At 39.1% G+C, this 13,938-nt stretch overlaps 1 protein-coding gene across 6 annotated transcripts in view; it reads right to left on the bottom strand.

Annotated features, from left to right (window-relative positions):
- Positions 1 to 13,497: 13,497 nt before the first annotated feature.
- LOC122056361 overlaps positions 13,498 to 13,938 on the bottom strand; it is a 47,728-nt gene continuing 47,287 nt past the window's right edge. For all 6 annotated transcript variants that reach the window (XM_042618313.1, XM_042618319.1, XM_042618287.1 and 3 more), the window contains one exon: positions 13,498 to 13,832. In XM_042618313.1, coding sequence (XP_042474247.1) covers positions 13,677 to 13,832 — 156 coding nt within the window. In that variant the 3' untranslated portion in view covers positions 13,498 to 13,676. The remainder of the gene's footprint in view (positions 13,833 to 13,938) is intronic.

A 13,938-nucleotide genomic window follows, 5' to 3' on the forward strand; every position in this document is an offset into this window, starting at 1 on the left:
TCTCCACTTGTTTTTGGGTTTGGACACCAGGACCACATTAGAGAACTAAGGCGGAATTTTTACTTCTCTAATGAACTGTTTTCAAGAGCTGATCCATCTCATCTTGGTTGATCTTATTTTGATCAACCAAGAAGTTCCGCTTCTTTTGCTTGACCGACCGAGAATCAGGTAGAAGATGTAATTTGTTGCATCTACCTCGGGCTTAACTCCGGGTAGCTCCTCGGGGGACCAAGTGAAGACGTCCCTATTGCGTGTCAAGCATTTGACCAGATCTATCTTGATCTTGATCACAGGTCGCTAAATATTCCTGTGAGGTTTTCTGGACGCTTAGGATAGAGTTGGACCTCCTCCCAAGGGATGGGTTCCTCTACTATAGGTAGAGGTTCCTCTTGGATGACATGGATCCTGCCATCCTGGGTTCTTTGAGCCTTACGAGCCTCCACTTTCACCATATCGATGTAACACCTACGAGAAATCAGTTGCTCTCCTCTGAATTCCCCGACCTGATCTCCCACAAGAAATTTAATCTTCTGATGAAAGGTGGAGGTTGTCACCCGGAACTCGTGCAATGCTGGTCTTCCCAGGATGATGTTGTAGGAGGATGGCGAATCCACCAGAATGAAAGTGCTTCTTCACGTCCTCAATAGGCGCTTGCTACCTAGAGAAATTGCTAGCTTAATTTGACCCATGGGTCTTACTTCATTGTCGGTGAAGCCGTATAGTGAAGTGTTCATGGGCTAGAGCTCATTGGCATCAATTTGCATGTCCTCGAATGCATTCCTGAACAACACATTGACAGAGCTTCTGGTATCAACAAAAACCTTGTCCACACAACTGTTTGCTATAACGACTTTGATTATTATGACATCATCATGAGGGTGCTTCAACCCCTCCAGGTCTTGTGGCCCAAAACTGATATAGGCCCGGCAGCTTGCTCCCAACTGCATCCTACAATGTATATCTCCAAGTGACACTCATGAGAATTTCGAGCCCTGGCGGAATCTCCATCTGTGGGCCCCCAAGATATCATGTCAATCTCTCGGATGGCTACATTTCCCCTGTTCTCCTCCTCCAGGGATTCCCTTGGCTCCTTGCCCCAGCCTGGCTGCTGGCTTCCTTGACCTGCATTGTCGAGTGGGGATTTACCTGACTGACCTACCGCGGCCTACTGGCCCACCAGCAATCTCTGAAGTTGGGGTGCGATCTCAGGTGGAGGTAGGCCCAGTTCAACCGCGCGTCGGGAATCACGGGCGAGCTAGATGCAATCCCTGGTGGCATGAGTATGGGATTGGTGGTAAGTGCAATAGCGAGGTCCCCACTGACCGGGTCTTGGGGCTTGGACAACTTCTACCCTTTTGGCCATCCGAGAGTCCTGCCTGGGTGGGAATCCCGGTCGGGAATCTCTGGCGCGTAGAAGAGTTTTAGCCGGCGATTGGGGCGACCTCTTCTCCAGTTTATTGGTAGGAGCAGACGCCTTGTCCGCTTTTCGTCGAGCCACCTGGGTTTTTTCTACGTTGATGTAACTGGCGACCTTCCTAGCATCTCATCTAAGTTCTTCACAAGCTCTCGGATGAGGACTTGGAAGAACTTCCTTCTACCAGACCATGGGAAAAGGCGCTCATAAGTATTTTAGAGGTAGCGGGCAGGATGTTCTGGGCTATCTGGTTGAAGCATTTGATATAGCCTCTCAAGGGATCGGTAGACCCTTACTTGAGGACAAAGACACAATGGTTTGTCATCTGGTACTACCTGCTACTCATAAAATGGTGCAGGAAAACAGTCTTGAAGTCATGGAAGTAGGTGATGGACCCATTCAGCAGTCCATCCAACCATTTTTGTGCCAAGCCAGATAGAATGTTTAAGAACACTCAGCACTTGATGGCGTCGCTGTATTGGTGCAGCCGCGCAGCGTTCTTAAACTTTCGAAGATCCTCCGGATTCTTTCTACCGTCATACTCTCTAATAGCTGGGGGCTTGTACCCTTTCGGTAGCTTCTCCTCGAGTACCCTTAGAGAGAAGGGCACTTGCTCCTCAGACTCCCCCGGGGCTCCTCCCTAAGGATTATGACTTTCCCTTTCTTTGAATCTCTAGGTGGGGAGCTCTCCGCAATGGAGACCTGTGGTTACTCTTTCTTATTGTAACAGTCCAGACCCTTGTGGTAATAGTCTGGGCCAGGCTCCCGATAGAAGGCTTGAGGGAAATCCTCAGGCTGTTTTCTCTTAGATCACCTATCCGAGACACGAGTCGGGTCCTTGGAAATTGCATGTTGGGACTTTCGAGCCGCAAAAATCGCTTTTTGGGTTGCGAAAACCTTGAAGTCTTGTCACAGATCCGTACGAAGATAAATAAAATTCATGTGATGATTGTTGTATGGACTCGATGTATCATATTCCTATATATTTATAAAGGTATTTCTTTATGGTTATTATATTTACTTGTATTGGTGCCAAATAACTAAGTATAATAACGTCCTTCAGTAGAAGGTTCTTATCTATATCAATCGATTGGTTGAATCGATAATGACACTCATATAACGATCCATGATACTTTCTCATGGCGGGTCATTCAATATATATTCTCCAATGCATACCCATGTGTCAACTTGATATCTCTATATCCATGACTTGTGAGATCAAGTCATTGAGTTGACCTACATGCTAGTCTCATCTTATTAACATTATCCCTGAATGTTAATACTTGACTAGGAATGATTAAGAGTAGTGTTCTCTATCATCTCATTATCGGTTCAACCAATCGATTGATATAGATAAGAACCTTCTACTCAAGGACGTTATTATACTTAGTTATTTGACACTAATACAAGTAAGTATAATAACCATAAAGAAATGCCTTTATAAATATATAGGAATATGATACATCGAATCCATACAACAATCATCACATGATTGGCTCTAGGGCTCTCGCTAACAATCTCCCATTAGCACTAGTGCCAATCAGTGTAGGGTCTAATACCCAATGACCTAGTGTGACCATCATGTTTTCTCTGTGCCAAAGCCTTGGTCAAGGGTTCAGCGATGTTAGCCTCTGTGGGTACTCTGCAAATTTTCACATCTTCTCTATCGATGATCTCTCGAATGAGATGGAAGCGTCATAGTATGTGTTTGGTCCGCTAGTGTGAGCGAGGTTCCTTATCCTGTGCAATTGCTCCATTGTTGTCATAATAGAGCTCTATAAGATCAGCTATGCTAGGAATCACCCCAAGCTCAATAATGAACTTGCGGATCCAAACAGCCTCCTTTGCTGCTTCTGATGCAGCAATATACTCGGCCTCTGTTGTATAATCAGCAACTGTGTCCTGCTTCGAAATCTTCCAGCTCACAACACCACCATTCAAACAAAACAAGAAACCCAGACTGTGATCGATAATCATCCTGGTCAGTTTGGAAGCTGGCATCACTATAACCCTTTACAGCTAGCTCGCCATCGCCTCCAAATATCAAAAAAATATTCCTTAGTCCTTCTCAAGTACTTAAGGATATTCTTAACCGCTATACAATGACGCTCACCTAGATCTGACTGGTATTTGCTCGTCATGCTGAAAGCATACGAAACATCAGGACGAGTACATAGCATGGCGTACATGATAGATCCTATGGCTAAAGCATAAGGGATCTTATCCATGCGGTCTCTCTCCTCCCTAGAAGAGGGACTTTGAGTCTTCGAAAGACTCACACCATGTGACATCGGCAAAAATCCTTTCTTGAAATTCTGCATGGCAACCCGTAGTAATACCGTGTCAATATATGTACTTTGACATAGGCCAAGTAATCTCTTAGATCTATCTCTATATATCTTTATGCCTAGAATACAGGCTGCTTCACCTAAGTCCTTCGTTGAGAAACAATTCCCCAGCCAAGTCTTTACAGACTGCAACAAAGGGATGTCATTTCCAATGAGTAGTATGTCATCCACATGCAATACATGGAAGACAACTATGCTCCCAACAACCTTCTTGTAGACACAGGGTTCATCTTCATTTTTGATGAAACCAAACTGTTTGATTGCATCATTGAATCGAATATTCCAGCTTCGAGAAGCTTGCTTTAGTCCATAAATGGACTTATGCAGCTTGCATACTCTGCCAGTATGCAGTGGATCTACAAAACCCTCAGGTTGTGTCATGTACACATCCTCGAGCAAGTTTCCATTCATAAATGCGGTTTTGACATCCATCTGCCAGATCTCATAATCGTGGTATGCTGCAATAGCAAGCATGAACCGAATGGACTTAAGCATCGTTACTGGAGAAAAGGTTTCATTATAGTCAATACCATAAATTTGCTTGAAACTTTTAGCTACCAAACGACCCTTATAGGTATGCAAATGTCCATCCATGCAAGTCTTTCTCTTAAAGACCCACTTACACCCAATAGGTTTGACGCCTTCAGGTGGATCAACCATAGTCCATACTCTGTTAGTGTACATGGATTTCATCTCGGATCTCATGGCCTCTAGCCAATTCTCATAATATGGTCTCATCATAGCTTCCTGATAGGAGGTAGGCTCATTCTCAACGAGCATAACGTCGTCATGGTCAGGCAAGAGAAATGAGTATCTCTCAGGCTGACGACGTACCCTATCAGACCTGCGAAGAGGTAGGTCTACTTGAACTGGTTGTTGTTCCTCAACTCCTTATGGAACAATCTCATCATCCACAACACTTTGTGGTTCCAGTTCAACTTCCATCAAGGCTTCAGTGCTATGGTCCATATCTTGAACTTCTTCAAGATCGAACGTACTCCCACTAGTTTTTCTAGAAACAAAGTCCTTTTCTAGAAATACCCCAGTCTTAGCTACAAACACTTTGTGGTGACTAGGAATGTAGAAGTAATATCCCTTCGTTTCCTTGGGATATCCTATAAAATAGCACTTATCAGATTTGGGTCCTAGTTTGTCCGAGACTTGACGTCTAACGTAAACCTCACAACCCCAAATCCTCATAAAAGACATCTGGGGATCTCTCCTAGTCCATATCTTATATGGTGTCTTTATCACAGCTTTGGATGCAACACGGTTAAGTGTGAAGGCTACTGTTTTAGAGCATATCCCCAAAAAGATATAGGAAGATCTGTGTAACTCATCATAGATCGTACTATATCTAATAGGGTACGATTCCTCATTTCGGATACACCATTCCACTGTGGTGTTCCAGGAGGAGTGAGTTGGGATAGAATCCCACACTCAGATAGATAGTCATAAAAGTCATGACTAAGATATTCACCACCTCGATCTGATCGAAGTATCTTAATACTCTTGCCTAGCTGGTTTTGTACTTCATTCTTGAATTCTTTGAACTTTTCAAAGGATTGTGACTTATGCGTCATCAGATACACATAATCATATCTATTGAAGTCATCAGTAAATGTAATGAAGTACCTATAACCACCTCTGGCAGTGACATTGAAAGGGTCACATACATCACTATGTATAAGTCCTAAAAAGTCAGTTGCTCTTTCGCTGTGTCCACTAAAGGGAGTCTTGGTCATCTTGCCCAGTAGGCATGACTCGCATGTCTCATATGATTCAAAATCAAATGAGTCCAGCAAACAATCTTTATGGAGCTGGGATAAACGATTATCATTTATATGACCTAAGCAACAATGCTAGAGATAGGTTCGGTTCATTTCATTTGACTTGAACATTTTGGTACTTATGTTATAGATGGGGTTCTCTAAGTCTAAAATATAGAGTCCGTTCATCAGAGGTGCACTACAATAGAACATATCGTTTAAATAAACGAAACAACATTTGTTCTTTATTATAAACGAAAAGCCTTTCTTGTCTAAACAAGAAACTGAAATGATGTTCTTTGTGAGAGCAGGCACATAACAACATTCATCTAATTCTAGTACAAGCCCAGAGGGCAGAGATAGAAAGTAAGTTCTTACAGCAACAGCAGCAATCCGGGCTCCATTGCCTACTCGTAGGCCCACCTCGCCCTTCGTCAATGCCCTGCTATTTCTCAGTGCCTTCACATTAGTACAAGTGTGAGAAGCACACCCGGTATCTAATACCCACGATGAAGAAATAGAAAGATTGACTTCTATAACATATATACCTGAAGTAGAAATCTCATTTCTCTTCTTCTTAAGATCTTCCAAGAATCTTTTGCAGTTCCTCTTCCAATGCCCGGTCTGACCGCAGTGGAAGCAGGTAGCATCCTTGGCAACACCTCCTTTAGGTTTCATTACCTTGCCTTTACCCTTGGCCTGGGACTTTCCCTTACTTTTAGGCTTGCCCTTGCCTTTATGCTTTTGCACCATCAAAATGGAGTTGGGCTTTACCTTCTTAAGGTTGAGCTCAGCAGCTCAGGCAGTAGCTTATCAATTTCGTTCATGTTGTAATTCATGACAAATTGACTGTAACTTTCTGGCAAGGATTGCAAGATCAACTCAGTGGCCAATTCTTGGCCAAGTGGGAATCCCAACCTCTGTAGGTTCTCTATGTACCCAATCATCTTGAGTACATATGGACCTACGGGAGTCCCATCTTGCATCTTGCACTGAAACAGTGCCTTAGAGATCTCGAATCTCTCATGCCTTGCTTGTCCTTGATATAGTTGACGAAAATGTTCAACCATATCATAAGCAGTCATCAACTCGTGTTGCTTCTGAAGCTCAAAGTTCATGGTTGCGAGCATGAGGCATGACACATCTAATGCATCATCTTGATGCTTCTTATAAGCATCTCGGTCAGCTCGCATGGCAGTGGAAGGAAGTGCCTCGGGAATGAGTTGTTCCAGGACGTACAGTTTTCTTTCTTCTGTGAGAACGATTCTCAGATTCTTGTATCAATCCAGGAAAGTATCTCCATTGATCTTGTCCTTGTCAAGGACAGAACGCAAGGAGAAAGTGTTCATGTTTGTCGACATGGCAATCTACAATATAAATAAAGCAGAGAGTAAATATCATATTCCATTTATCATTTAATTAGGCATTTAACTAAATGATGCTCCCACTGAATTATAGAACTTTTGTAAAATCAAGTCATGGATGTGGTCAAACCACACTACTAGATTCATACTAATGGGCTATAATTCACGCGGGACAAGATCCACATCATACTACGCCTTGAGTTAGCTTTGACTAAATCGCCCAAGACTTAGTATGATCAGTAGATAACTACTATCAATTACATCTCTATGCAACTCTTGTTTATAGGATCAAGATCCTCATTTATATTAAAACTTTAGTTAGCTTTGGCTAAATCACCCAAGATTTAGTATAAATGTGGTTTTTATCCTATCTTCCAACCGTTGAAAAAATACCTATAGTTATACTCGATCAAATTGAGTTAACTAGTTATACTCAATCTAATTGAGTTTGTACTCACCCAACCTTTGATAGGCGGGACCAAGATTGTCCCTCCGTACCCTACCAAGATAATATGCATTACTCTACTTTGGCAGATTCAACAACAACAAATGATCAAGGTAGTGATGGATATCAAAACTTGGTAGGCATTTTGAGTTGTCTTGATTAAGATCTAATCTAATCATGAATGTGTATCATATACGCATTAAGGCACTAATTACCCTACATTAGCATGCATCACATACACACAAGCAATCATATATACTGATTAATTAAATTGTGATGAGGTCATGGCCCTACTACGATCTTCTCAAGCCAATGAAAAGATTGGACGGTCAATCTAGGGTCAACGGCTTCTTCAAGCGCCTCCCTTTGACCGCTATGTGTTGAAATCACCCTCCTCATAACTCCTTCTTGAGTAGACCTTCCACCGCTTTATTTTGTACATTACAAATATGAAACTCGAGTTACATTCGAGTCTAAAATCTATTTACAACAGGAACATAAGAAATGAGGCACGACGCGTAAGTCGCATATCATATACAGTACGCACAACACAAAAAATAGCGTGCAGGTCATATTATGAATTACAGCACAATTTTATCCAATCAAATTTGGAATTTTTGGGCCATGACCATCACAATATCATACATAATTCTAAATGATGTATTTTACATAAATTTCTATAATTTTACTACTATTTTATCAATTTTATGAGTCACAACTTCCCGGCGGTCCCGATTAACAATTTTCGGGCGCGATCGCGAGACAATGCCCCTTGCGGGGTTAGGGGCAGCACCCCTACTCGCGAAATGAATATCACGAGTGTCCCATCTTGATCTAACAGCGCCTTAAGCCGCTGTCCCAAAACAATTTGGCCGAGATCTTGCAATTTCGGAAGATTTTTTCTTGGTAGTTGAAGCCTACAAGTGTCCAAGTACTTGTTGCTTCGCCTCTACGAGAAAATTACTCACAAAATCCATAAAAATAGTAAACTTACAGAAACTTACATATCTGAAACATTTTCAAAAAAACAAATACAAAACATGTGCACGCTTCGCACGTGACTCTGATACCACTGTTGGGACTTTCGAGCTGCAAAAATCGCTTTTTGCGTTACGGAAACCTCGAAGTCTTGCCACAGATCCGTGCGAAGATAAATAAAATTCATGTACATGTTTGTTCATCCTAGATCTACCTTAGATCTACATGATAAGAGTGTTACCCTTGTCGCGATGCCCTTCGCTTATCCCGCTCGTCCAAACGGTTGCCGGATCTCGTAGAGTGTCAAGTGTACACTCCCCTACATGTATCCACACGGACAAAAGGTGGAGAAAAACCACTTAGAGTGTGCTAGCACCCTTGAATGGTTTCGGCAATGGAGGAGAGGGAGAGAACAAGAGAAGAGAAGAGGAAGAAGAAGAAGTTACAACAAGCACAAAAATTGCACTAATGTGGCCGGCCACATAAAGGAGGGTTTTTAACCTCCATGTAATACCAAGAGTCATGGCTCTTGGTCTTCCTCATGAGGTGGCACACTATGATGTAGCCTTGATGATGTGGAACACCATCATTGGCCGGCCCCATGCCAAGTCACAATGAGGTGGCATTTGGTCAAGTCAAACTTGACTCTTCATCTTCCCTCTAAAGTCAAGTCAAACTTGACCTTTTTATCTCTCATAGTTGATCAAATCTAACCATTGATTAAAGTCAATTTAATTTAATGAATCTCTATTCATTGGTTTAAATTGACTCAATGAATAATAATCTAAATTAGACTCATTCTACACATGAATCAAATTGAGTCTAACTCAATTAGTCTAATTTGAATTACTCTTAATCTAATTTGGTTCATCACATGAACCTAATCCTTTTGGTCCATCATATGAACCTAATCTCCATCTAATTGCCCTTTGTATGTGACCCTATAGGTTCTTGTAACGTTGGCAATGCTCCTAAACTCATTTAGAAACATAAGTAATGAGTGGTATCTAGCAACACATCATTGCAGGCATCTTTACGACCGTGAAGCAGTGGTTTTTTTTTTGGATGCTGCTTGCCTCTTGGCCTCCTTGAACATTTCATATTCTCCTAATGTCATGGTGACATTGATTCTTCCGGTATCCTCCATCTTCACGTTCCAGAATAGGTGAAGAAGATTCCCACAAACAGCGCCAAATTAATCCTGTTCAGAATCTGAGTCAAACAAAGGTCGTATGAGCTGTTACTGGTGTCGACAAAGAGACGATTAGGACACCCTTATCATACATGCCCAAGAGAACAGACCCTCACATGGTGTTGACGAACGGCGATCACTGAGCCGGCGGTAAATTGGTACTTGAAGTTCTGCGCACACCCAGATAAGCATATGGAACGTTAGAGACTAGACACCAGGGAAAAAGTCTCCGACACAGACCCTCTGACGCTCAAGTCAGGTACTTTTTCACCGGAAGAACAATATACGAAGGAAAAAGAACTGTAAAAGATAAGTGAGAATGTGCAAGAGATCGTACTTGCTTAAGGGAGAGGACCTCCCATTTTATATGACCGTGCATACCTTTGAAGACTGACCGATGTCAGAGAATATCAGGTGTCAGGATCTGTCGGGTGATGGAGAATGCGTGGCACCCTTCCATGGACCGAAAGAAGGTTCAATTTGCAGATGATCGCAGACCATTGGAATATTCCCTGACATACTGCTGTTATTCTCTAACAGCTAATTACGATTCCCTGACATTGTTATCATTTAGCGCCTTCTATCTCGTCCGGGTTTGACTAGTGACAGTTCGGGATGATCCATCAAGTATAACACCTGGCTTGAGTCTTGATGAAAGAGACGGGCAGTGGCGAGAGCCTCATCTTCCCTTTTGGATTGCCCAAGAGCTGGTCAGGAGTTGGCCTACTGAGAGTACTAAGTCTAGATATATAACCCAAGTTGAGAAACCTCGACCAGTCAGGTTAGGTCAGACATTACCCCCAGTCATACCCCATGTCTCAGATCTTGGATCCTGATCTGTAAGCACCTGACCGGGAATCATGCGGTTGATGGCGTCTGGCGGTCTCACTTTTTCTTTCTCTAACTGTTGACTATCACACCCCCTTGACTTTTGACTATCACGTCCCCTTGACTTTTGACTGTCACGTCCCCTTGACTTTTGACTGTCACATCCCTTTGATTTCTGAATGTCTGATCTTATCAGACCCTACCATTATGCATCGTATCAATGCTGATTAAATCATCTTGAATTAATTAAATTTTCACATGTCTACAAGAGGTTACTCCTGATATATTTTGTTTGTCTGTTGTATTATATCAATTAGAATCTGAGCAGAAGTTTTGATTAGGCTTTATACCTCCTTTTTTTCAACTAACCTCTAAGTTTTGTGAGTCCTTTCTTAGCGGTCATGCTATCCAATTCCCAAGTTAAAAATGCCTCCATAGCTCTTCACCGCGTCCACTGCACATCGACCTGCACATTTACGATTTGCTTTGATAATCCAAATTCTTCTATTCTTTTAGCAGCATCAACAACTTCTCCTTTCCAAAGTTCATGGACTTCGTCATGTACATTTTTCAACAAAATATTTGCATCAACTCAGTAATATCGCTTACACTTGAAAATTATTGATTGTTTAAATTTAACAGGTTAATTAACTTTTGTACATTATCTATTTAACTCACATATTATTTTTCATATATCTTTATAATTACATCTATTTATTTTGTAGCTATTTTAAGTCATCTTATTTATCTAATTTTCTATTTGTTTTATCATTAGTTTGCTCCTATTTTCATTCATCTAATTTTTTTATCTATCTCCTTATTAGTTTGCCCATATTTTAATTGTCATTTCAATTTTTTGATAAACTAGTATGCATAATATTATTATATGTGCATAAAATATTTCGAGAGAGCCAGAGAGGTACTTTAAATTAAGAGAATATGGCTTTTTTTAAAATCCAGATATCTAACTCTGGACTGATTAGATTTATCCCATGAATATTTCTCATATGTCATCAAGATAAATTTAAGAAGCGTAGTAGCCCAACAATCACAGTTATATTTTCTAGATTTAATCACGCTTGACAAATGTCTTTATTGAAAAATGACCGTGTCACTAGTGTCTTGCCACTTGCATAGTACCAGGGTGAAAATATGTAATAAAAAACGATAGAGAGGGAAAATTTATTCTTTTAAACTATTATCAATCAGAATGAATAACGATTTTAAAGATAAAAATAACGTGTAAGAAAAACATAAGTCTAGAGGATAGGGTGCGATGGTAAAACATAAAGAAGATTATTATATAACAGGGTCCTGAATAATGATCCATGTCTAGTACGTTAGGTATGCAACTTTGAATTAGAAAATCTCAAAAATGTAAAAATTTTTTAATTCCAAAATTAGTAAAAAAATCTAGCCAAAAATATCCTTCGATATTTATACGTTAGGATAAAAATATCCTTAAAATTTTTATAATGAATATCTATATATATATATATAAAGTTTTGATATCCTGCGCGTCCGCACAGTGCGCGACTATGCGCGCGCGCAGGATATCACTCGTTTTTTTTTTATTTTTGAATTAAAAAAATAAATAAAATATTTTTTGTAAATTTTATTTTTAGGGTTTAGGCTTTGAGTTATAGTTTTTAAGCTATTTTTTTTTAGATTTTATCTATAGGGTTCAGGCTTTCCAATTATGTTATAATGTTTGGTTTAAAAAAAATTAAAATAAAATAAATTTAAGTATTTATTGAGTATTGTAATATATTGAGGGGATATATTAATGTATTAGAAATTTATATAAAGAAATGTTTATTTTTTTAATAAATAAAATATTTTTAAAAAATTTTATTTCTAGGGTTAAGGCTTTGGGTTATAGTTTTTAAGTTTTTTTTTTAGATTTTATCTGTAGGGTTCAGTCTTCCCAATTAGGTTATAGTGTTTGGTTTAAAAAATTTTAAAATAAAATAAATTTAAGTATTTATTGAGTATTGTAACATGTTGAGGGGATATATTAATGTATTAGAAATTTATATAAGGGAATATTTATTTTTTTAATTTAAAATATTCAAAAAAATAAAAAATAAACCCATTGATATCCTCTGCGCGTGCAGTCGTGCACTATGCGGACGCGCAGGATATCAATCCTCGATATATATATATATATATATATATATATAAGTAAAGCAAAACGTAATGTGTAAAGAAAAAAAGCAAAGTAAATAAAAACAACCTAATGTTAAAATATATATATAAATTCAGAAAAAAAAATTATAATTGATTTTGTAACAAAGAATAATACAATAAAATATTAAATTAAGTTATATATTAAAATCTTCAAATAAATAAATTATCAAATTATATTTTATTTCCTATAACTAAAATTATACATGATGACTCCAACTAAATGCACCCTAAATGATTAACTAAGATTATTAAAAATAATCCAACTAAGCACACCCGAAGGTGTAGCAAAACCCCACCTGCAGTCCTTACTTAATGGTCGATATGTGGTATTGATTGGTTGATTGTATAGTTAACCATTTCTTCATTTTTGTATTGTGTGTGGAAATTACAATAATGAATCCATTTATTTCTACAGCATCTTCATTTTAATTTTTCTTAACCTAGAAGGGTATTTTGAATTAAATTGCTCCATGAGATCAATGGGAACTTAGATATATTGAAGATTAATGTTTTTCCATAAATGAATGTACAAGACATATGCATGAATATCTAGAATAAATAGGATTCATGACTAAGATTCATGAACTAGTAATCAAAGCATGTATTTCATTTAATTTTAGATACATGTATGTTGCAAGTAGATAGAACTAGTTGAAGCATAGACTAGTATAAATAGGAGAAGTCTTGTACCCATTGTCAGTAGAGTTTTTTCTTAACAAGTATAATTCCAACGACTAAAAGCATAAGTCTTGAAATACCCAACAAGATAAGCTTGAACTTGACATATGACTCATTGCTCTACTATTCGTCCCAAATCGGTGTCGTGCCTAGCCTGACTAGAGTTGGACTGTGCAAGACAAGACCCATTCTTTGCCTAGCTCAACTGACTCTTCAGGGTTTCTATCAACAACTTGATGATGTTGAACCAAACAAATTTAAATGTCTACATTGTATTCATAGAATGATAAATAACACTAAAAAGACAAACTCGAAGAGGATGATAAAGAAGTTTAGTTATTTACATTATGCTACAAACTTGTACATTTATCTCGCAACAAATATCACCCACACTGTAAGAACACCTTTTTTCGACAGTCTTTTTTTTCAATTTTTTGAAAACTTGTCATGTTGATTTCTTCATTACATCCTTAGAAATCTGGAGTAAGAGATGGCGACTGAGCATGTATCATTGCCACACCAATGGAGAAAGCCTGTAGGTATGAAAGAGAAGGGTGGAAGTTGATGACATATAGACCATAATTCATGTCTATTATCTTGATAGTCGATTCAGTTCTCTTTGATCCCTGAAAATTGCAAAACAATTGCTTGCTAAGCATTCAGTGAGAGCGTGAAATGTTGTATACTATATGTTGGCCATCTAGCTCTAGCTACCAGTAAGAATAGAGATGT

Source organism: Zingiber officinale, chromosome 1B (genome assembly GCF_018446385.1).
Source record: "Zingiber officinale cultivar Zhangliang chromosome 1B, Zo_v1.1, whole genome shotgun sequence".
NCBI lineage: Eukaryota > Viridiplantae > Streptophyta > Magnoliopsida > Zingiberales > Zingiberaceae > Zingiber > Zingiber officinale.